At 43.1% G+C, this 25,576-nt stretch overlaps 1 protein-coding gene across 6 annotated transcripts in view; it reads right to left on the reverse strand.

The window, feature by feature from the left end:
• Positions 1–3,324: 3,324 nt before the first annotated feature.
• The window catches only part of NCOA6 (nuclear receptor coactivator 6), a 57,036-nt gene continuing 34,784 nt past the window's right edge, over positions 3,325–25,576 (reverse strand). For 3 of the 6 annotated variants that reach the window (XM_075108498.1, XM_075108495.1, XM_075108496.1), the window contains 6 exons: positions 17,484–17,605; positions 13,612–16,581; positions 11,923–11,991; positions 9,929–9,965; positions 7,122–7,294; positions 3,325–3,928 (listed from right to left, as the gene is read on the reverse strand). In XM_075108498.1, coding sequence (XP_074964599.1) covers positions 3,882–3,928; positions 7,122–7,294; positions 9,929–9,965; positions 11,923–11,991; positions 13,612–16,581; positions 17,484–17,605 — 3,418 coding nt within the window. In that variant the 3' untranslated portion in view covers positions 3,325–3,881. Of the gene's footprint in view, positions 3,929–7,121; positions 7,600–9,928; positions 9,966–11,623; positions 11,755–11,922; positions 11,992–13,611; positions 16,582–17,483; positions 17,606–25,576 lie in introns of all 6 variants that reach the window. The other 3 variants (XR_012662948.1, XR_012662949.1, XM_075108497.1) reach the window with 3 other exon arrangements.

Raw genomic sequence — 25,576 nt, forward strand, 5'->3', positions numbered from 1 at the left:
GGTTAGTAGAGAAAGGGTGTCTACTCGTAGGACATTGTTGCAACATTTGCTGTGTGTCAGCAGACTGACGGACACGACTGCCTGGAATATGTTACGTAGTGTGCCTGTGTGTATGTAACCCGGTTTTGGTTGTTAGGTTGTAATGCTGTCTTCTGACTGAAAAAAAAAACCACCTAATATAAAGAAAAAAAAAAGAAATAAAAAAAAATATATTTAAACTCTATCTTATGTGCATTCCTCTACTTGCAAGTAAATCTGATTGGTTTTTGAAATAAGCTTTTAAAAGTCAATGCCTTAACTATCAGAGAAAACTCCATAGAAAAACGTCTCCTTTGAAGACAAGGCTACAAAGGGGAGGGGATGGTACAGGCTGAGGTGTTTGAGGGGATTTTTTTCCTCCCCATTACCAAACCCTAAACTTCAGTAGATGACTGCAAGGGCTAACGCAGATGCTGATTGCCCTGAGAACGATGAGTCCTACATCGGCTGATCTCTACAGCATCAGCCGTTTCTCCAAGCACATACCCAACAGCCTGATATGTTCTTACCACCCACCTTATAACTGAGGGGCAGAGAGATGCTGCTGAGTAAGGGCCTGGAGCATCCAACAGATGAGGAGTGGCTGAGAGCCGGCACTGCTCAGCCTGGAGGAGAAGGCGCAGGGCGATTCCATCCATGTGAGCAGGCACCCGAAGGAGGGTGTAGAGAAGATGGACCCAGACTCTTCTCAGCCCAGGGGCAGGATGAGAGGCACAAATTGAAGTAAAAAAAATGAGAAATTCCTCTTAAACATGAGAAAATACTTTTTTACTGCAAGGGTGGTTGACCATAGAAGCAGGTTGCCCAGTGAGGTTGAGGAGTTTCCATCCTTGGAGATACCCAAAATGAGAGCAGACACAGACATGAGCAGCCTGCTCTGGGCAGGGGTGGGACAGGGCTTTCTGAGCCCAGCAGCGCAGTGGCTACGCCAGCATCTCCAGCAGAGGAAAGCCAAGGGGTTCTCCGGTGTTACACCTTGGATCCCCAGCTGCTGGGAGAAGCACTTCAAGGAATGATTTTCTTTTCATCAGGAATGAAAAAACAGGTAAGAGCGAGCTTTGATAAACCTTCTCATGGGAAAACCGAATTTGGCAGCAGAAGACAAAGCACAGGGTCATTCGGGCTGGGATGGGCCTCAGGAGGTCTTTGGTCCAACGTCCTGCTCACAGCAGGGTAAATACCAAATTAGACCACGTTGTGCAGCCCAGCCAGCTCTTGAAAACCTCCAGAGAGATCCCACCACCTCTCTGAGCCCTGGTCCAGCGCCCAGCTGTCGTCAGGGAGAATCGTTTTATCCAGCCAGAACCTCCTCCTTCCATTTATTCTAGTGGGGTCCCCTCCTCCCAGCACCCACCTCCGTAAGGGCCTGGCTCCATCTTCTCCAGTACCTGAAAGGGTAATGAAGCCCATCTCCCTCCATCTCTCTTTGGCCAAGTGTCCCCTGCCCCGGCCATCCTGGTAGCCCTCTACCGTGTCCCCTCTGTGTTTTCAACATCTTTGTGTGTGTGTTGGGGAGGATGTGTCATGGAAATGAGGCGATACTATCCAGATGTGGTCTAACAAGTGCCAAGAAAAGGGGAACGATCACCTCCCTTCCCCCCGGCTACACTTCCAACAGCACAGCAGCCTTCCTCTTGCGTTAAGCCAGGCCCAGCTTACTCTCTTTGAGGGCTCTGACTGCAGAGCTGCTCCCCAGCCAGTCGCTGCCAAGCGCATCTGTCAGCACCAGTACAAGGTCCTTGGCTCCTTCTAAGGCTCCTTCCCAGGTGTAGGATCTTGCCTTCGTCCCTTCCCAAGGTCTGTGTCCCCGTAAACGGTGACACTGCCCTCAAGCTCGCCCGCTCCCTGCCATGTGGTGTTCTTGGCAAACCCAAGTGCATCCCCTCTCCTCCCCTAGTTTATTGGGCCTTGACTGTGAGGACAACCTTCCAGTTCTGTGGACTTTGTCCAGCTCCTCATTCTCCAGAACCCCCCAGCTGACCTGGCCAGCAGCCGCAGCAGCAAGGCCAAGCACAGAGCAGGGTGAGCGCCAGGTTACCTGCACGCTCGCCCTTGCATTTCGGCAGGCTCGGTGGGTAGGACATCAACACCACCGCCACAAGAGGGCCCCTCCCACCCCACCGAAGACTTCTGACGGGTGGGGGGCAATCCTGACTTGTCCTTAGCGCAAAAACTGACTCTTGGAATAAAACCAATTTTGTGAACTGGCCAACTAAAGATGAGGGTTAGCAAACACAACGTGGAGGATGGAAGCAGTAAAAATGGGCCATTTCAAAAACTGCTTCCAATTGACTGTACTCGTGTGTGAGTGCATACAGAAATCTATACGTGCATACATAAAAGTGTACGTACGGATCTATAATCCTACAGGCATGTATTGATGTGTATGGATGGTTCTATAATCCCAAAGGAGTAGATGCTTTTTGTGGAAACCACCTTCATAGTAACCGTCCCCATCCCCCGTCCCTGTCCCCCCCCCCACAAAGTACGAGCAGTGTGAGGACCCAGGGGAGAGCAGGGGCTCGGGGACCAGGGGCTCTTGGGCGCAGGAGGCGGCAGCATTCCTGTACCAGCGTCTGACTTTTTCCAAGCAAAAGACACAGAGCATCCAAACTGTGACAGCAAAGAGCAGACGGTAGCCTTGCTCAGTGTCTATTACCTTGCGCACAAATAGGTAATTTCTGTCATTATAAAAGGTGACAATTTACACTTAATGACAGTTTATATTTAATCAGCCTTTGGACGTACAGATTTTTAAAATTCCACATGAAAAGAAAAAAGGCAAAAGTATCTATTTGTGCACAAAGCAACAAGCAATCGGAAAAGACTGGCCCCTCTGTTTCTCACCACGAGAGCTTCCCAGAGCAAAGAGGCTGACCTACTTTCCGCAGCAGTACGTACAAACCAGTCGCCACTGATGGCAGTAGAGTTATCCAGATAAATGTATTTCAGGCTACCGCATTTCAGAAAGTCTTCAAACCCCTTAATACGGCATTTTTCTCTGCCGTGCTTTCCTGCTGAGCAGCTTTATTTGTGGGGAGCGCTGACTTCTGGGCTTCCTCACCCCACAGTCACGGCACATCTCCCCAGGGCGGGAGGGCAGCCTTGGCGTTTTTCTCTTGCTTTGCAAGAACAGCTGCATCAGTTAATTCGTTTGTGGTTCAACAAATTCCTTTCTAAAGCTCCATATAAGGAGCTTGCAGGCCAAGAGCTCTAAATAATCCCCCTTCAATCTTCCTGTTTGGAATGATGCCGTTGTTGCTGCTAATAATAATACAACCCAAATTATACGACAATAACATTTATTTAGAACTTGAGGGATTCCACATTATACAAACCCTTAAATTTACTTTTTTGTTTCACTGGTCCATTTCTACAACAAATACATCTGATCTACTATATAATAAAATTATTTACATTTCCAAATAAGATTGGGTTTGTTTATAAACCCTCTTACTGCTATTCACATACAGTACTTAAACAACAGCACAATACATTATTTTAATACCTAAAAATGACAACCCTGTATTCTAATTTGTTTATGAAAAGTGGAAAGAAATAAATTTACAATTGTCTTCCCCTCCCCTTCCATTTCATACAAACACATTAATCTAATGTGCTAACCCTGGACTTCACTTTGTAAATCCAGGGGGTTTTAGAAGAACCCAGTTTTTATATCTATTTATCTGTTTTTTAGAAAAAAAAAAATCATTTATTGGGAACAGCATAATATTAAAATGACTTACTGTACAGAATTTTATTTAAAAAAGAAAAATCACAGCTCAAAATTGCTATTGGTAAATTCACACTCATTTACAAGTTTCATGTTTCCATGCAGTAATTTACTTGGATTTTCTTCTTTTTGACTGCATTGCACTGGCACTCGTTTCTGAAATCAAGAGAAGAAAAAAAGCATGGATACGAAGTTGGTAAGCCATTCACCAGAGGTGCACAGAATGCCCTTTTATTTTTCCAAAATCATACCAGAGTGGAAACCTCTGGAGACCAGGATTTCCACGGAACCAGGACTGACTCTTCACCAGACGTAACACAAATGGACCCTTCACCCCGATGACAGCTGCCAGCAGCGATAAACACAAGGTTCCCCCTAGCTTCTCTTAGGGCACTATTTCCGAGCGTTGCAAGTTTAGTGTTTATGAAGTCCTAATATAGCGGCCTTAAAAATGAGAGTCGTGTATTTTTAACTGGTCTTTAGCTTTAGTTCCCCACATGCCACAGCTTGCTCAGCATCCGCGAGACAGCAGTACAGCGCCGGGCACAAACTGCGCCAACCAGACCCAAGCATCATGGAGATGGCGTTACAAAAAAAGACTTTGGAAGATATTTTGGAGCCTGCCACGCAAGTTAAGAATCTAGCTGTTTGAGTCCTTGGAAAGTCAGGTCATTTGGAAAGAAGTCTCTTCAGTGTACATTGTGATTCACAGAAAAACAGCTTATGCAGAGACACAAAACATTACGCGCACTGCAACCAACAACCAGAAGCACTTGCAGAAGCTACAGTGAAAGCAGACATTTTCAGTGCACTTACCAAGGCACTAAGTTTCCATTTCAAAACAAAAAAGGAAAGGAGTAAGGACCACGGGTATTTGCATCTTTAGATTTTTTTTTTTTAAAATGTGATTTTAAATGTTGGCAATGTATCTTTGGCTCTTCACAATATTTTCCAAAAGCTGTTAGAGCTGTGTGTATTTTAAGAGTCAAAAGGGAAAAAATTTCCAAGACATCTAAGACTAGAAAAGCAACAGCATAAGTCCATGGCTGTTAGATGCTGTATTAAAAAAAAATAAAATTAAAAAAAATCAACATTTCAAAATTTAACAAGCTCGAGGCTACAGTAAATGCTGAAACAGCCCTTGCTGGAAAGGTATTCCAAAAAGTGAAAATACCGATACAGTACCATTTTTCGTAAGAGAAATATCTTCACAGGCATGACTTCTAGCCACCAGAGCTCCCTCCGAGCAGCAATGCTGCTTTTAAGTAGCTTGGCCAGCAGCAGCATTAGCTGTAGCCACCCCTGCTGCTGCTGAAGTCTCCGTGTTTGGGGGAATGAAAGGGTCAGCGGTCAGCAGCGTTCAGTACCTGCCCTAGTCCCCAGGCCCTTGTGAGCATCACCAGCGTTTCCTTGCCCACTTCTACCCAAAACCTGCACACAGAAGCGTGCCATGCACATATGGACACGGGCTGACTTTCGGCGTGCCCTCTTCTGCTTCCTCCTCCCTGATGCTCAGCAAGGGAATTCCCACATGAACTGGTCAAAGTCTGCTTCTCTCTCCCTGCTATATGTCAGTTTTTCCTAACTGCCATTTTTATAATGACCTTAATCAGCCTCTATCTCAAAAGGCAACTTCTCCAGCCCCACACTCTCTCTAACATGGATTAGCGAGTTTCTCAGGACACAGATAAGGTAACCACGGATGTGTAAGAGGAGACCAGGAGCATACAAAACACATGTGCTTTCTTAAGCTACAATTCACTGATAAATATGTAGAACAGAGTAGGCACAAGCAGCAAACCTCGTTACTCTCCTTCAGCTACCTCACTAATCCTCCAGCCTGTCCTCTTCCACAGAGAGCCTTGTCTCGCTCATTTTCTCTGCAACTTGGAAGCAGGCAGTTGCTTGCATGGAGACAAGGTAATCAAAGCCTATGCTCCTACACAGTAAGCTGGACCTGCATTTTCAAGCAAAACCCTTAAGATACTGCAGTAGTTTCAGATGCATGTTTTAAAAACAATGATTTTACTTACAGAGGTAAACGAATAACACAGTCAGTACAAAACCCCTAAGTGAGTTCTGATATTATTTAAATTGGATGCACTTTCACGTTCCCATATTTTCAGAATTTGATGTGCCACTGGTTGTCATCTTTAGGTTTATTCATTACAGTATGTGGGGCAGGTCATACGTTTCAGATCCCCTTAAACTCAGGAAGGTACCACCAAATCAATTTTACATTGGCTTCACATTTGTCAAACTTCTCTTCACAACCATGAAAGATTATTTTTACAATACAGACTTAGACTCTTCTGCACAATCCTGCCACAAGAAGTAAATTTAATTAAATTCAGCAGCCACAAAAGCTCAGAACATACAGGTCCCTCCATGTAATCTTTGAGTCATTACACAATTACGAATAGCTGGAAGTCTTCTCTGAAACTCTTAAAATGCAAATATTCTTACCATCAAACTTTGGTATCTTCAGTATGGAAAAATGGTTGCTGAATTCAACTTTATTTCCTTTTATAATAATTTTATATTAATAGCTCTTTGTTCTGTATGTTATCTTTAAAATATTGGTCAACTATTGCCTCTTGGTGGTCTCTCCCTACCCTCTCACACAACTTCCATCCATCAGAATTTTTCTGACCCTTAAACATAAGGAGCTGACAAAGCTTCGGAAACCCAGAAGGGCACCACGGACTGTGCATTCCACTAACAACCGTGTGTATCACACAAATGCTGCATACTTTGTTAAAGACTGTAACCTGCGTAGAAATAAGGCATGTCAGCAGCTGCTAATGCCATGGGTTAATATCTGTAACATGTTCTTGGAGAGACCAGCTGAGGCTCCGTGTGCTAGCACACAGCGCTCCTGGGTGCTCCAGGCGGCGTTCTGAGCACGCCTGAACCACAGCATTTGGCTCCGCAAGAGCCGACCGTGCACTTGGGAAGACTTAAGCATTTGTCTCGTGTCTTTCAGGCTTCAGGAAATAAAAAAAGTCACTTTTTTACTTGAGTACAGTCCTTTCAATGGCAACACATTTCTGCCAAGAGAATTCAGCTTCAGCTAGGCAAGCTTGCTGAACACTACGTTGATGAGTACTGCAGAAAACAAGTTCCACAAATTTAACAACGGGAAATTCATACAAGATTTACTGCTAGTACAGATGTCAGCAAATACTTCAACACCAACCTGTGTCTAAATCGTTGGAACTAGAGTTAAAAGCACACAACATTTACAAGCTGTAAATCATTGTTACGAGCCAGTTATTGAAAGGGTTATTATCTGGGGAAGTACGTTACTTCTTGCCCTCTCCAGAGAAATGATGGCTGTACATTTTACCTTTTGCAGTGCTGGATGCAGATGCTGGTCTGGAGGACCTCTTGCGCTGTCCATTCTCTACACTTTCTTGTGAAGCAGCAGAATCCTCTGTTCTTGAATTTCTTCTATTTGGAGTTTTAGACTTTTCACAATTCTCTTTTGTCTCATTACTAATAAAGTGGGACAAAATATTTCTGATGAAGTGTAAGAAGAATTATGTTTTTCTATGCAACTCAGACAAGCTGGAGGATGGACCAACACAGGTACCAGTTCCGGACTATTAGCACTGAAGATATGAAATGCTAGAGATACCAGAAGTTTTATCAGATGAAGAATGACCTGAGTAAGCCAGAGTATAGTCCATTTCTATTAAAAATTATCAGAGGATACAGAATTGAGAAGTCCTCAAAGAGAATATTTTCAACATTAGAAGACCAAGAAATTAGATGCATTATAAATGGTCTGCTCTGTTTTCCACAGGTGCCACCATTACTGAAGTCTAGGAAAAGCAAACAAGTTTCATTAGAGACTGCTACGATATGGGAATACAGAGTTGACATTGCAGATGAACATAAGGAAGAATTATGAACTCTTCAGTGAGTATGCCAGCTTTTGTTTTGACTACAATGACCCACTCCATTGATCCAAGTGATTTCTTTACATATTAAAAGCTTACAGTTTATTTAGAACTTTCTTCAAGCTTTAAAGCTTGAAGTTAAAATACTTTTTTCTTATAACAGAAAGCTTTTTTCTGCTGTAAAAAAAATAATTTTAGGTAGCGTGGAAATCCATGTTTCCTGTCACTGAGACAATAAATGGAGTCCTATATTTTGTAATCAAACTCCTCTTTTATTTTACCACTCTCAACCCTGTAAACTCATCCTGAGGTTTGGGTGTTTTCTCCTTAATGCACTAACTCTAGATAATTTCTGACGACTACGTGGTTTCTGAAGATTAAGCTAAACTTATCTGTTGTGAATTCAAGGGGAAGTAATTATCAAATAAATTATTCTGCTGATAATGCAAAAGGAGAAAGAAAACTCATTTCATGCCCTTTGGGGGTCCTTGCAAGATTTCATGAAAGGCTGCCTTAATTAGAGAACTGACTAAAACCACACAGAGCAGACCTGTGCGTCAACAGAGGTTCCACTACAGCGTCACTGTTTCAGAGGAAGCCCTGCTTTGAGAGGATAAACTACTACAAATACTTATAGTTTTAAGTAACAGATAACTGAAATAAAACACAGTTTGTCAATGAAAGTAGAGACAAACATTCTCAAACAAGGAAACACACAGTAGAGGAGAATATGGAAGCACGTGGCTTGGAATGTATTTCCTTTCAAGTCAGTATTATGGGCATTCTCTAAACCAAATCCCCAGACAGGTCACAAACTGGTCCTGCGCTAAGTAACCTGGGCAGCTGAAACAGCCACCTGCTTCAGAGGATACCTGGAGGTAAGCAAACAGGCATCAGCAGCTGAAGTCCAGTTATTACAGGTATTTTTTACAGATTCTAGTGACTAATCCATAGCTTGGATTGTCTCACAGGAACCAACATATCACTTTTTTACTTTTATAATTGGCCGAGTAAAAAATATTTCTAGTGCTTTGAAGGTTGCAAGGTTCCTCTAAGGTTTATACCGCATGGCCTTTAACTCCAGTTGCTCAAAGCTGACCACTGTGAGTATCAGCCACCACTAGATTCACAGTTTGCCTGAAAACTTTCTTTCTTTTCCAGTCTTGCTTGGAAAAGCACCAGTCCAGAAAAATCCAAACAGAAATGCACTTGTGGTAATTTGATGGGCTGAATGAATTGGGAGAACAGTCTCGCAAGGACACTTCATTTGGAGAATCTGTTCCTCTGCCAAGTGTTGCACCTTCAGCTTTTTAGAAAAATTCTACCCTAAAAAAGCTTGAAGTGAAATTTCAGTTCATCTTTGATACAACTAGAAAGATCCTGATCCATGTGAAGGTAGATAGAGTTGAATATTCAATTCAGAGTCACTCCTGACCTGAGAAAGTACATTGCATTACCTCCCTCACAAGAGAAGGTGCTACCTTATTTGCTGCTGAGGCAAATGAGTGCACTGCACCTCTTACCCTGGCTTAGGGGTATCGCTCCACTGACGAGGACATCAAAAACCTGGCCAGTTGTGCCAGCAGAGTTATCCAAAAGCCTTACAAAGGTCAGTCACTACAGCTGCCGAGACTGAGTTTAAGAGCCCAGTGGGTTTAGGATCTAACAGAAATACATCTTGGAAACCATACTTTCTTCTGACAGAACACAATCATTTGAAATTCGATCTTTTAAATACTGCATGTCTTAATCAGAACATGATGAAGTTTCTATGTGACTTTCCTATCAGGTTTTGGCAAAGTGTCAACAAGCAAACACAGAGAAAATCTAGAGAAAACGGTCACAAAGGCAGAATAAGAATGAACTTTAGAAAGACTTACTTCCAGAAAACAAAAATTCACATGAGATCTAAGATGCAAGCTTTGGGGGTTTTAGTTTGGATTTGCTTTCAGAAAACATCAAACAGTGGAACCATTAAGACCCTTCCAGGACAAGAAATGCTCAGGCCTGAAGGGATAAAAGGAAACACTGCCCCAGGCACAAAGACAGACTTGGGAAAAAGTTACCTTACATTCTGCAGTTCAGCAACGTTTTGAAACATTCAACCAGCCCAATTGCTTAGCAGGACAGAAAGGGTAGGGACAAGAAAATGAAAAGTAGTAGCATAAGTTGTGCAAGTGAAGCAAAGCGAAGGGGACTTCCTCCCATGAAAGCTGTATCTATTCTGAATCTACTCAAACTATCTCCTTACCTTTGACCAGCAACTACTGGAGCATTTGTTTCAAGTTCTACAAGAGAAAAAGATAATTTTAAAGTCTGCTGTAGAAGTACATACCTGCTGACAAGACATGACTATCTCATTTTTTTCTCATTATGTATTAGGTCTGAAGAATAAACTTCTCTCGTTTATCGCTTCTCTCAAAGAGAAGCAAGCTAACATCAAACCAAGCACCACATCAGCCAAGCGCTCTTTCTGATTATGGCCTGCACCAGCTAAGGCAGAGAAAAGTGAAAAGGAACCCTGCAGAAGAAACATGTAGAGAAACTTCCTGAGAAGGGCTACAGTCCTCTCCCTTTTTTAACTTCCGTTTTAGACAGTTTACTACTTCTACGTTTTATTAGTTTTAAACCTTAAAAATACTAACCTGGACCTATTATGCATGTAAAATTTTGCCATAACCCAACCAACTCCTACAGCAAATCTTATAATGCAAAGGAAGACAGTTTTCTGAAGCTCAATTATATTTCTACTGAATTGGAAAAGAAAAAAAAAAAATCTCTCGGGAGATAATGTACAGATAATGTACAGAGAAGTCTGACCTGCCCTCTTTCTGCCTCTCTCATAGTGATTTTATACATAGAGGTCAGGTTTCCTTTTGAGTCTTCACCATAAATGAACAGCTCTCCTTTTCATTATGTAAGATTTCTAATCTTTTTACTGTCCATCTTTTAATTCTCCCCACGTCCACCAGATCCTTTGTTGAGAGGGGATATCTATACCTAAACACAGCCCCTCTTGTGAGAAACTGCCCCTGGTTTAGGGATTACCACTACATTGTAATGTATTAACGTTACATGTAAAGTTTATTTGCCACACTGCCTACAGTGTACGCCATCTCACCCTTAAATACCCTCCAGTCTTTGGGACAGTGGTGCACAAACCTGTGGCTTTGCCTTTAAGATCAATTTACTACCCCAAGTTTGCTAGAGTGTGCACAAGGAATAAAAGGTGTAAAAAAAAGTACGAAACCAGGTAATATCTGTCCCCTTATGGTAAATACTGCTTACAATTTGTATGGTTGGAGCATCAGACTCTTCAGCGTAAGTGTATATAGCACTGTCTGGGAAAAACAGAACTCTTGGTAACAAAAGAAAAATAGACTACGCAACAAAAGGAAAGAGTTACTCTTCTTCCTACCCAAAATTTGAAAAATCGATAATGTTGGTGCTTCCCCCCCAGCAGGAACTCCTTAATACAGCCACTTCAGCACTGGGGCAATAAGTTGGATGTAAATCAAGAGGGCACATGAATGTCTTTGTTTGAGTGGAAGTTCAAAGAAAGCAATTTGGTACAATTTCTACTTTCTGAAAGCACTACTTCTAATCATATTAGAGACGGCAAATTGATGGAGTGTGGCACTTTCCATGCGCAAGGCAATGTCTATCCATCTTCCCTACTCATCTTAGAAATTACTTTTCTAAAACACCACAGAATTGATGGTGAAACAGCATGATAACGGATACTGACAACAAAAAGTCATCTGCCAGGGCTCCGTCCGTGAAACACTGCTGAGGATTCATTAAAAGCTGAACACAAAAAATAGGATTACAACTCTAAAACTTAAGTTCCCAGCATGGCTTTTGAAAATATTTTCAGAAACATCCCATATAAAAGAAAAACTCCTATTTGCTCTTAACAAAACTTCAAAACTCAAACACAACGTACCATTACAAATGCAGTCCCTCCAGCTTATGACTGAGTATCTAAAAACTGCCTTGGCGATTTTTCCATTTGTTTTACTTGATCCCATACTGAATCTCCAACAAGGCTCTGGAGACTTCTCAAGCACAATGTATCTAACAAAGAAAAGCAATCCCAAAAGCACAAATAATAAAAAAACCCCAACCCCCAAACTACCAAGCATATTAGTGACCATTAAATATGCATTAAAATAAGTGCATTTTCAGTTACAAACATGAAGAGTTTAGTTCACCTATATTCTGCTTTTCCAAAGTAGGATTTACCTGCTCTTTGAACAGTACTTTCTGATGCTGCAACTGAACTTTTTTTCTGTGTTAAATGTTGAGAGGACGCTAGAATAAAAGTGGAGGGAAAAAGCATTATTTTCAAACGGAGTGACAAGAATTTTCTGATTTGCAATTGGGCCGCTTTTACAAAATGCTGTCTCTTCCAGCTTACTGTGTTTTTTCATTTACAGATGCAATTTTTTTAACCTACCCTCCACTTTTCCCCCCATCACATGCACCTCCCCAGTTTAAAAAACAACAACAACAAAACCCCAAAACCAAACCAAAACACTTTGGCAAAACTATCCCAAGCAAGTTTTCTCAAACTAGAAAAATTAGAATAAGTGATGAAATTAGGTATCATAAAACACATTTTTAAAGGTAACAGTTTTTCACCAGCTAAGAATTTAAATAAAGTCCTAGAAATTAAAGAGTTTAGTCTCTCTCAGTTTAACGCTCATTTCAACACAGGTTCTGGGGAAGAACAGCATCTTTGTTAATGAATCAACGCCCTCACTCTTTCAATTAAATTGCAAGAGTGAAAAATGTGCTCCAGAGGCTCCCTTGAAGTCCTCTGGTAGTAAGATGATGTGACGTAACATGTCTTGGGTTGTCAAGTTTAAAAAAAAAAAAAAAAAAAAAAAGGAGATGGAAAACCAATTCCTCTTGGGCTAATGCTTTCAAGTCTTCTATTATATGTGATAATGAAATTAAGAACATGAAGACAAAAAGTTAAACATTCCTGTTTAAATAAAGAATATCCACTTCCATTTTTTTCCTAACAAACCAGAATTCCTTCTGTGAAGCTCAAAGTAAACATTTCCATTTTCTAGTGGCACAGTTACAACATGCACGTAATAGCCACGTGGAAAGTCATATTCAAGCTGAAGTTCTCAGATCCACTGTCTTCTGTGGATTTTATCTTCCATTATTTTATCTTCTGTGTCTAAAACCATGACGTAAAGCACAACTGGTATTTAGACAGCTTACCTGAAGAGCGATGGTTTTTTTCCACCACATTTTCAATAGATTAAGAATGGCATCAAGAAGTAGCAGCAATGTCATAAGTCTATCAGATGCTCCAATTAAAATAGTAAAGGAGAAAATAGTTCAGATGTGAATGTATTTTGTGTTTTTGAATTGGGTGCAATTCACTTATAATCCCTTTTTCAGGTATTTCTCTGAAATGTGCCTTTTCATTTTTCCCTAGACATAAGGGGTTTTGGTGTTTGTTTTTTCCTTCTGGAGGTTATTCAGCTATTTCCCTAGAGGGTTAAGGTTATTCAAACAGGGAACTAGTATTATTAGGATTAACTTAAAATATCTTAATTACCGGAGCAGAGTACCAGTATATCTATCAGTGTGAAAAGCACCGTAAGTATTACTTTTGTCATTACTGATACATCCATATCTTCTTCCCCCTTCTAACAGTTATGTGAAATCACTCCTCTGTTATTGCGTGTGTTCATGACAAATGCCCCGTTTAAGCAGTAAATGGAAACTGAAATGAAACATCTGGAACGTGAATCTTAGCGAAGTGCAAGCCTGTGTATCACTCAAACAGAAAAGCAGCTGTCAGCCTTGGCTACAGTGTCTAGATTTCATCACGCTCATGGAAGGAAGCACCTATAAGTTTACAAAAGCAATCCCACTTCTTCCATTCGCGCACAGCAGCACTGGACTTACCTGCACTTTGTAGCAGTTCCTGATGTGCTCCTGCTTTTTCTTCCACCACACCAACCCCAGTTTGCTCAGCTGGTAAACTGCCATGGTTACTACCATTAGTGCTTGGTGCTGTGGGTGCGAGGTCTGGGACTGCGGGAGTGGCTACAACCGACAGTATGCTCGTAGGAGGAGTGCTTGTTGATACGCTTGGAGACGAAGAGACAGGAGCAGGAGCTGCAGTGCTGACACTCAAACTGCCAGGCCCAGAAGTGCTCTGTTTTATAAGACTGGGTGCTGGAGGTGTCACAGTTTTATTATCCAGTTCTGCTGGTGATTGCTCTGTTCCCAAAGTATTTAGGACTGACGTTTCTAGTCCCTGACCTTCTGCTTCTCCATCCAAAGCATATTGCTCTTCCCCTTTCTCAAGGGAACCAGTGACTTTCTTGCATGCTTTCGTTAGCAAGAGTTGGCCAATCTTGTCTACTTTTCCCTTTCCCTTACTCGATGAAACAGGACTGCGTCTGTTCCCAGACCCTGGACTACTTGTAAGAAGAGGTGAAACAACAGGTCCAGACTGTGTTGCTGTAACTGAGCACAGGTCACTCGACCCACCACTTTGAGAAGTCGTCTCCTCTGGGCTGAAGTCTTTGACTTGCTGAGCAGGAAGATGTGAAGGAACATTGGAAGAAGTTGTAGCGGGAGAAGGCAGCTGAACAGGAGGTGCCAAGGGATTAAGAACCAGTGGCCTGCTGGTGGGAATACTAGAAACAGGACTGCTGGACGTTGTGCTGGGAGGAGCAGGCCCGGAGGAGAACTTTATATTCTGCGGTATATGCAAAGGACCAACAACTGCGACTGACTGAGGCATTAGACTAGAGTTAGACGTCATCGGGGCTGCTGGAATCGTACTTGATTGAGAGCCCTTCATAACCTGAATTATTGATGATGAGTTTATAAAAACAGGTGTAATAAACTGTGGCCGGGCGTTAGACTGAGCTGCTGACTGTCCCTCAGAAACCATAACTTTGTTCCCTACGTTGGGCATTGTGACAACAGTCGACACTAACGCAGGTTGCAAGTGAGACGGCAACGGTGTTGATGTATTAGCAGAAGATGTAATAGGGTTTGAAGTTACAAAAACTGTTATCTGGTTGGGGGGTAAAGGACCTGAAATAGAAGAAGAGCTGACAGGCCTTTGCATTACTGGAGGAACACTCTGTGCAACGTTTGAGTTTATTTCTCCCAGTTCCTGGTGCCCTGAATTTGAACAGGGCTCATTATTTTGAGGCAAACTAAGGGCATTAGATGGTTCTTTGCTTGAGGATGAATCTTGCAGCGGAGGAATGACAGCTATCTTCTTTAGCTCCTCACCAGTGGTGACTATTGGTGCCATTTCAAGACCAGGCAGCCCAGGGGGCTTAATGGTTACGTTAGGAGCTCCAGAATTATCAAGAAGTTGACTTAAAGAAGTTGGTGCCTCCCTCATAGCTGGAGATACCATGGTTTTACTTTCTTCCAAGACCGGAAGCTTACTGGTATCTAAGGCTTGCCCGTCTTTTTTCGGCTGTTCTTCTGTAACCAACATTTTCATTTCTGGAGTAGGGATACCTTTTAGTTCAATACTGGGCTGGTCTTTGTTACCTTGGACACCTTGTGCACTTTGACACTCGTTATCTTGGGGCACACTAAGGCTCTCTTTATTGTCTTCAGGAATGCCTGTCATAGAAGGTACAGAAATTGCAGGGTTCTGATTACTTAGCACATTATTATTTTGAAAACTTGTGGTCACGGGTGTTGGCAAAGAGGGACCAGCCATCACATTTCTTTGTAATTCCATGTTCTGCAAGAGAGATGGATTCTGCTGAGATGTCAATGACAATTTAGCTGCTTTTGAATTCTGTCTGCCGGGGCTTGGTGTAGTTTTCCTACTGGATCCAGGACTGGACCTTCGACTATTGCTTGGACTTGCTCTCTTTGTTCCTCCAGTGTTGGTCTGTTTTCCTGAATTAATGACCACGCCTTCCAATTTGTGTGACTGTGGAGCAGCAAAACTAGATTGATTGTTTATTGTGAGATTTGATGGGGCTTGTCCAATGGCCTTCAAAGTAGTCGGATTAAGACCCTGCTGATCAAATCCTCTATTGAGATTAGGCCTGGGAGGTAAAGGAATATTAATCTGGGGAGGGAACAGACCAGCTATAGAAGCATTGAGTCTCTCTGGAGACAAGCTAATTTCTGACGGCTCTGTGCTAGGTGGACGGTTATTAGGAGTCTGAGGATAGTATGGCCTTGGGCTTGCTCTGTTTGGGGTTTTAGGCCTTGAAGTTTGTGATGGGGTGGCAACATTTGGAAAATGGTGTGTAAGAGTGCTAGGCAGAGAATTAGACTGTTGCTGGGGACTTGCACCTTGGGCAGCTGAAAGTGGGGATGGGCCAGGTTTAGGTCCTGCCATCATTAATTGGTTCTGTGAAACTACTAAATGAGACGTCAAATTATTCTGAGCTCCTGATGCTGGGGGGCCTTCAGCTCCACCTCCTTCTGGAAGGGAGGATACTGCTGAAACCTCTCCAAGGGGTGAGCTGGAAGGATTTTGTACATTATCTTGATATACCATTTTTCTTGCATTATTTCCCAGAGGAGGATTGCCTGGCAAGGAAATTCTTTGTTTATCAGGAGACGGAGGCACTGAACCAGGACCTTGGAGGTTAACCATGACTGGCATGTTACCACTCTGCTGCACTGGCATTCGTTGCGCATCTGGATTCAGAGGCCCTCTAGGTGGGTGAACTCCTTGTGGTACAGGAAGCCTGACTGATTTGGGATCCTGCTGCATCATAAGCATCATCATCATCTGCTGCTGCTGCTGCTGCTGCGGTGTTTGCGGTGGTGCCTGGGCTTGCTGCGGCGGTGGCTGCGGCTGCTGTGTATGTGACATGAGTTGAGGTGGCATCTGCTGAAGTGGCCTTTGTTCCACTGGCTGAGATGGATAACCTAAAATGACAAGATGATACATTCATTAAAACCAATCAAAGATCAGAGAAAGCAGAATTTTTGTAATGAAAAGGATCAGACAGAAAGTACAGCCAGGAGCCTGTTTATCTAATGTGACAGCCACATTAACGCTTTACAAATAAGGACAAAGATTATACTTAATTCTTAAAAAAATTTTTACTTAATGTATGAATGACTAGCATGACATTTAATTGGAGATCTTAGTGTATCATAACAGCTACTAGCTATTATTCCAGATTCATGACACCTGAAAAGTCTCTGCAACTGTCCAACTCTGTCCAACACTTACAAATGCAGAGTTGGACTTTCACTAATTAATACTCCTTAAAACTTAAGTGCCTGACAGGCCCTGTGGGACATGGACTAGCATACCTGCTACAGATTTGACATTTTCTAGTGTACAAAGTAGAATATGCCATGTTTTACTTGGCCAAAAACAGTGCTAAGCACCACCCGCATGGCTTATAATATAAATTCCTTTGCCGACCTCGTATTTAATCCTCCCTAGGTAAAAAGAATAATTCCAACTGCAACCTGTTTCTTAATTCTAAAAAATAAGCTATTGGTTAATGCTAAATTTTTAAGGCATCTGTCTGTGCTACAGCTAGAAGTACAGAATTTTTTATCAATTATGTTATTGCTGAATAACTCTACAGTATTCAATATGATACCTGCAGGATGATACGTGAGAATGTGGCCACATCTTAATTTTGAGATAATTCAAATAAAACATTTAAACAATGGTACCAGTTACTAGGAGGAAAAATACACTTTGGACTTGAATGTGTGATAACACAAATAAAACAGAACTGTCACAAAGATCAGTTAAAAGTTCTTCTATAGTTATTACATTCAGATAATCCACAGAAAAATCCTACTACCTGGTGGCCTACTTGCAAACTCTGAAAGTTTAGGGCCTGAATTATCTAAGTTCATTCCTTGTTCTCCAGACGTTGAAGACTGATCACTCTCCTCCAGGCCAGCTGGACGTGGTTCCGAAGAACTGGAAGAAAAATAACTGCAATTAAGATCCAGTCCTCTCATCAGTGTTTGACTTCTGCTTCCATAACTAAGTATTCAAGTAATTAATTCCTAGCACTTTTCAGAGACCTGCAAGTAACTCACCAAAATGCACCACTACCTCCAGCATGACATGACAAACTTGAACACAGAAGCCAGGTCTGCTGACAGTCACTCCTGTGCCTTAAATACAACTAAAAAGGAAGCAAGTTGCCTAGTACTCTATTCGTCTTAAACATTTCTTTCCTTTGTTTCTACCTTGAATCTGAGTTTTATAACTAAGAGAATGCCAATGGATATTCCAAATTATACAGATATATGTATTTAAACTAAATATGCTTCCCTCTAGTACTGCTGTGACATCTGTATAGATAAGTATCATGGGTAGAGGCATAGAAATTTATTTTAATGGTAGCACCATTTCATCCAGTATCATACCCAGAAGCTCATGGTATCAGAGCCTCTCTCTGTTAACATCACAGCAAAAATGCACTGACATATCAGACATTATAAGTCGTCCCCCAGAGCACAGACGTCTGTGGGATACTGAGGCTCTGCAAGTGATCATAGAAAGGCTTGGGTTGGAAGGGACGTTGAAGATCATTTAGTTCCAACCCCCTGCCATGGACAGGGGCACCTTCCACTAGACCAGGCTGCTCAAAGCCCCGTCCAACCTGGCCTTGAACACTGCCAGGGATGTGGCATCCACAACTTCTCTGGGAAACCTGTTCCAGTGCCTCACCACCCTCACAGTGAAGAATTTCCTCCTGACGTCTAATCTAAATCTATCCCCTTTCAGTTTAAAACCATTACCCCATATCCTATCACTACACTCCCTGATAAAGGGACCCTCCCCTTCTTTCCCGTAGGCCCCCTTTAAGTACTAGAAGGCTGCTATAAGGTCTCCCTTGAGCCTTCTCTTCTCAAGGCTGAACAACCCCAACATCTTTCAGCCTGACCTCATACAGGAGGGGCTCCAGCCCCCTGGATCATCTTTGCGACCCTCCTCTGGACCTGCTTGAGCAGGTCGATACCTTTCTTATGTTGGGGGCCCCAGAGCTGGATGCAGTGCTCCAGGTGGGGCCTCACAAGGGTGGAGCAGAGGGGCAGCATCACCTCCCTCAACCTGCTGGCCATGCCGCCTGGGATGCTACCCAGGAGACGCTTGGCTTTCTGGGCTGTGAGCGCACATTGCCAGCTCATATTCAGTTTTTCACCCACCAGTACCCCCCCCAGTCCTTCTTCCAGGGGTACTTGATGCTCCAGGAGACTTTCAAGGACAACTTAAAATTGTTCTGATTCAGTGCCCAATAATTCCACTGAATCAAGACAGCTTTTGCAGACTTAGAAAAAAACAAGTTTATATAGCTATCAATGTATATCGTCAGAGAATAGAAGATAGAGATGAAGAGTACGAGACCTTAACTGCTTATCAGCTTCATGAATATATGAAGGCTGTAGGGAGATCTACACAATAAACGCTCTTAGTTAAAGGCATCAAAATAAGGCCACTGCCAACAGAGAGAGGCAGAATCATGCAGAAATACCAACGACAAAAGAAATTTTCAGCAAAATAAGAATTTGAAGTACATAAAGGCAGAGAGATCTGTCATTTAATTTTACTTGAGAGTAATACTTTCTGGCATCTGAAGAGCTGACATGGAGAGACCCAGGCCTAATGTCCCATTAACTACCTAACCAATGTTCAACAGTGTGTGCCTTGAAAATCCCTAACTCTTGCGGGTTAGGGGAGAACATAAACCAAGGGAGATGAAAGGTAAGAAATGGGGCAAACACAGAACTGTTCCAAGCACTGCTGCTGAGCGGGCAGGTGTTGCCAAGGGAAGCATTTGGAATGGAACCTTTTATCTAATACACCAATTTTTGTGATGCAGTTGTTGCAGGCTTACATGCCTCCACCAATAAATTTTATGAAAATTGCAAAATGCATACATGTGCCTGAGAAGCATTACGCTAGCAGCCACAAATGAACAAAAATTCTGGCAGCAAGATCACCCAAAGCAGCTGCAGCCTTTCAGTCAGGTGGCAGCAACATAAACTGAAATAACTGCCTAAAATTGTGAACACATTGCCATTTATGATTTCTATATAAAGGTGGGAGATTAGATAAAAAGCTGATGCAGAGCATCTATGCACAAAGAGGTTTAACCTAGAAAACAATCGTGGTGCAAAACTGATTCTTAGAAAACATCATCTGGGTCTAATCAGGCAAGCTGTACAAACCTTGCAAAACAGGCGTGAGTTTTGCTTGCTAGCAAAGAAAAGCCGTTATTGTAGGAAAGACTGCTGCTGTAATTGCTGGAAAATGTAAACATACCTTGAATTTTGAATGTAGCTGAAATTCACTAGGCATATTTAGCAACAAGCCCACATCAAAAAAAAAAACCAAATTCTGAATACAAATAACAAGCAAGATAAGAAGTTTGAGTGAGAGGGACAAATATTCCATATTTGTTCTTCTTTCGTATTGCTCTAGATGTAAACAAAAAAGCAAAACACCAAAAAAACCAAACTGTACATTAGGTACAGTATGGATTGTCAGAAGTGAACCCTTTGCTCCACCAGCTGCATTCTCCAGCAGAACCTTTGGATGCAAAATCCCTTATCAGAGTGGAAAGAGAACTCCAGAAGACAAACAAAAGAACCCCAAAACCAAAAACCCCAAGAATAAAAAACCAAAAACAAGCCTAAAAAACAACCCAAAAAGGGCTGCAGATGCTGAAATAAGGTGCAAAAAAATAAAATCACAGTACAGAGCAAGCCCTGCCAACACGGTGCAGCGCTCTGCAACAGCTTTTGCTTTTATAGAAAGGCACTTAGAATCACAGAATCATGAAGGTCGGAAAAGACCTTTTAGATGAAGTCTGACTGTCAACCCAACACCCCCATGCCTCCTAAACCACATCCAAACATCTACGTGTTTGTTGAACACCTCCAGGGATGGTGACTCCACCACCTCTCTGGGCAGCCTGTGCCAGTGCCTGACCGCTCTTTCAGTAAATTAATTTTTCCTAAAAGCCAATCTAAACCTCTCCTGGCAGAGCTTGAGGCCGTTTCCTCTCACCCTATGGATAGTTACCTGGGAGCAGAGACCAACCCCCACCTCACTACAGCCTCCTTTCAGGTAGTTGTAGAGAGCGATAAGGTCTCCCCTCAGCCTCCTCTTCTCCAGGCTAAACCCCCCCAAGCCCCCTCAGCCGCCCCCCAGCACACTTGTGCTCCAGACCCTGCCCCAGCCCCGCTGCCCTTCTCTGGACACGCTCCAGCCCCTCAAGGCCCTTCTTGTCCCGAGGGGCCCAACCCTGAGCCCAGCATTCGAGGTGGGGCCTCCCCAGGGCCGAGCACAGGGGCCCCATCCCTGCCCGGCTCCTGCTGGCCACACCAGGGCTGACACAAGCCCGGGGGCTGGTGGCCTCCTTGGCCACCCGGGCACTGCTGGCTCATGCCCAGCCGGCTGTCAGCCAGCCCCCCCAGGGCCTTCTCCGCCGGGCACTTCCCAGCCCCTCTGCCCCAGGCCTGGGGCGTTGCCTGGGGTTGGTGTGACCCAAGGGCAGGGCCCGGCCCTTGGCCTTGTTAGACCTCATACAATTGACCTCAGTTTATCAATCCAGCCTGTCTGGATCCCTCTGCAGAGCTTTCCTACCCTCGAGCAGATCGACACTCCAGCCCAACTTGGTGTCATCTGCAAACTCACTGAGGGTGCACTCAGCCCCCTCATCCAGAGCACTGATAAAGACATTAAACAAGACCAGCCCCAACACTGAGCCCTGGGGAACACTGCTCATGACCGGCCACCAACTGGATTTAGCTCTGTTCACCACAACTCTCTGGGCTCGGCCACCAAGCCAGATTATACCCAGCAAAGTGTACATCTGTCTAAGCCATGAGCTGCCAGCTTCTCTAGGACAATGCTGTGGGGAGACAGTGGCTTTGCTGAAGTCCAGGTAGACAACACCCACAGCCTTTCCCTCATCCACTTGGTGGGTCACTTGGTCATAGAAGATCAGGTTGGTCAGGCAGGACCTGCCTTTCATCAAGCCATGCTGCCTGGGCCTGATCCCCTGGTTGTCCTCCACATGTCTGGTGAGTGCACTCAAGATGAACTGCTCCATGATCTTCCCTTGTACCGAGGTCAGGCTGACTGGCTTGTCATTCACTGATCCTCCTTCCAGCCCTACTTGTACATGGGCATCACATCGGAAAGCCTCCTGTTGTCTGGGACCTCCCCTGTTAACCAGAACTGCTGATAAATGATGGAGAGTGGCTTGCCGAGCTCCCCCGCCAGCTCCCTCAGTGCTCTCGGTTGGATCCCATCCTGCCCCAAAGACCTGTGAGTGTCCAGGTGGCTCAGCACGTTGTAAACTGCTTCCTACTGGATTACGGGGGGTTTGTTCTGCTCTCCGTCCCTGCCTCCCAGCTCAGGGGCTGAATACCCTGGGGGTAACTGGTCTATTAGAGACTGAGGCAAAGTAGGCATTAAGTACCCCAGCCTTTTCCTCATCCTCGCTGGCAACGTTTCCCTCCGCGTCCAACAGAGGATGGAGATTCTCCTTTGCTCTTTTTGTTGTTAATGTATTTGTAAAAACATTTTTGTTATCCCTTACAGCAGTGGCCAGACTGAGTTCTAGCTGGGCTTTTGCCTCCCTAATTTTCTTTCTTCATGACCTAACGAAATCCCTGTACTCTTCTTGAGTTGCCTGCCCCTTCTTCCAAAAGTGGTAAACTATCCTTTTTTTTCTTGAGTCCCAGCAAAAGCTCCCTGTTCATCCAGGCTGGTCTTCTGCCCTGCCAGCTCTGTGCCTTTAAGGATTCCTCCTTGAAGAATGCCCATCCTTCCTGGGCCCCTTTGGACTTGTCCTCTGCTGCTAAATGAGTTTCATTTCACAAGTGTACAGGGGGACTGTAACCTCCAGACCTACAGTTAAAAGCTCTCTGATTCTGGCTGAGAAAAACTTCTTTGTCCTGCAGTGCTGATCCCCACCTGCACATCACACTTCACACTGGATACTGCAAATGTGAGTGCCAGCAGTGATTCTGCCGAGTGTGTTATGTCTGTTCTACCAGTACACATGATGTTTATGGTCTGTGCACAGGGGAACATTAAACAACAGTTTGTTTGTGCGTGTATTTAATACTAACATGTTTTATCTATGATCGCATTTCATACAACATCTTTTTCCTCAGTTTACATCCCATTACCTATAGTCTTCAGGACCAGAACACAGATGCAATCACTTTTAAACAACCTACTTTTCCAAAATGTCTTGGTTTTCATTCCAATGCTGAGCTGCTCGATTAAGCAGACCCTTAAAACTATTTCAGATTCAGCTGATTAAACTCTTCCAATAGCTCACTTATCCTATTTACATTCCAGTATGGCTCAGTCTACAAAGCATATTACTAACGGTACTTTCGTTACTGTAGTATTTCATCTCAGAAATTATTTCGAAGAAATGAACAGAATAATTTTCAGCGTGTTTATCAAATTAGCTCTATTTCCACACAAGGTTTGCTGCTCTGAATTCAAAAATTTCTGAGGAAGAATGACAGAGAAGCAGCCAAGGTGAAAAGCATCCTATTTGCTTCTGACACAAAAGAAAGTGATCCAAATCAGATTTAAAAGAACCAGCAACTCCAAGACAGGAAACCACTGAGCTCGCCTAATGATGGCAGGGAAGCAGAGAGCGAATGAGGCGGGAAGGTACTACAGCCAGCTTTCCTTGCAGTCGCCCTCCTTTTGCTGGAGAATAATCTCAAAAGCATTTATGAGCATAGCTCCCTTCTTATTGTTCCTGGAAGTATGAAATGATTAATCTACAGCCCATTAAGAAACAAAATGCTAATCCATATCAGGTGCCAAAACGGCATTCTGCAGGTGGCAATGGCAAGAGAATGTTCACCGAAAATTTAAGTGACAACATAAGTACGAAGTGGTATTTCCTCTAAGTACACCGAAATCTGATTAAAAGCCTTACTTAAGAGCTAGGAATGCTTTTGAGTTGTCATAGCTCAACAGAAAAGCTGTAATTCAGGCTTCTTTCATTGTGAGAACTTTTTAACAAGCAAATAGTCTCGTGGGGCTTTGTAAACTCAGAGGACAGCTTTATATCCACGTCTATTGATACTCCCAGGCCACAACGAAGCTGGGTGACCATCAATTAAGACCAATGAAAGCAAAATCCTAACAAGGCTTTTCTTCAACAATTAACAGATTTTCTTTTCAGAAGAGAGTGCCAACTCCCTCAGAATCCTTTGTCATTTCCATGGCAAGACAGCTTGCTACAGTAGTGGTTACTGTTATTTTATTGAAATCTATTTAGAATTGAAGCACTGGGGTTTTTATACATAGCACCAGATCTTTTCTACCTAGAAATACAAGGACATTTTTGACTTTGTTTTTTTTGGGGGGAACCACAAACCAAAAAACTTTCCATGAAAGATACAGATGACTAATAGTGACACAAAGTTTGCATATTTTACTTCACTGCAAATTATCAGCAGTGCCTACAGGTACTACACAAATTGCTGTTGGGTGATGGCTATGCAACATGAATGTTCTTGAAACACAGAAAAATAAGACATTGTTACTGTTTGAAAGACATCTGGAAAGCTTTGAATGTCAGGTGAACAAACAAGAAAACATCTGCTTGCTATTGAGTCTCTCTGCAGGATATAACATATCAAAAGGAGGCAGATGCACATTGTACCATTACACTAATACTATTTTTTACAACAGCACTACGTGACACTACCGTGTGCAATATACTGTTAGAACCCACCCTTGCCCAATTACTTACACTTTAAATTCCCGGTGAATGGCAAAATGAAGACACCTATATGCCCTCATGTATCTCCCTTCACGTAGCCAAAGACTGTCAAAGCTAGGAAGCTTGGCACACCATCACCGACGGCCCTCCCTGCAGGCCTGCCCTGCTCCTTGCAGCAGCGCTGCAGCAGGGTGGATCACAGCCGCCTGTGACCGCCCCCTGGGCACGGAGGAGCCCTGTTGTACATATTTCAGAAGCTGACGAGCCATAACAAGTTAGGCACTGCAAGAGAGGAGCTGGTATCTCAGTTACAGTTTCCAAGTCACACCGAAGTTTCAGTCTACCCCCACGTTGGCCGCTTGGTTCTAGCTGAGTTGCTTTAACCTGGTTTTCACAGCTGGCCAAAGACTCTGTACTCCTTCAGATTTAACCTGAAATCATATGGCCTGTTTTGCAGCAGTGTTGAGCTGATGGGCCATATCATGACCATATATAATTATATAGCAGGTATTTGAAAGACTTTTTTCAAGGCTATTAAATTAGCATGCTTTTCTTTACCTTTGCTATGCAGCATTTCTGCACCTGTAAAATGCACGTAACAGCTCCTGCATTTTATTTTAGTACTAGTTAAGCCAATTAACGATTGTCACAAATGAGCACTTGCTATAGATGATGCGAGTCATTTCAGTCCAGACCTAAAATGTCCATGAGAAAATTAATTCCGTCTTCATGAAGGAATCTTGACATTGTGCAGAAAATGCAGGTTGGGGCTACACACTGAATAACCAAGGGAGAAAATAAAATATTGAACAGTTGCTTAGTACTTGAATGTCATCCACTCTGCACTGAACCAGACGTCTGTCTCTGGAGAAGGTAGCGTAAACTTCAGGTTAAACACTTATAATGATTATTCAAAGGAGTGGGACTGGTGGTACTAGAGCCACACCAGTAGCTTAATGTGCCACAGCTACCTTTTTGTTTGTTTTAAAGAATTTAACTTTAAAATGTGGATACTCCTGTGTTACCGTTTTTTGTGCTAAGTTTTTCCATTTTTTTCTAAAGCAAACTGGAAACAATCCCCAGAAGTTCCATCAGGTGGATTCCTGTCAATTCTCCTGTGGCTCACCTGCAGCATTAGAGTAATTAGATATAGCTTATCTGCCTTT

This window comes from Phalacrocorax aristotelis, chromosome 13 (genome assembly GCF_949628215.1).
Source record: "Phalacrocorax aristotelis chromosome 13, bGulAri2.1, whole genome shotgun sequence".
NCBI lineage: Eukaryota > Metazoa > Chordata > Aves > Suliformes > Phalacrocoracidae > Phalacrocorax > Phalacrocorax aristotelis.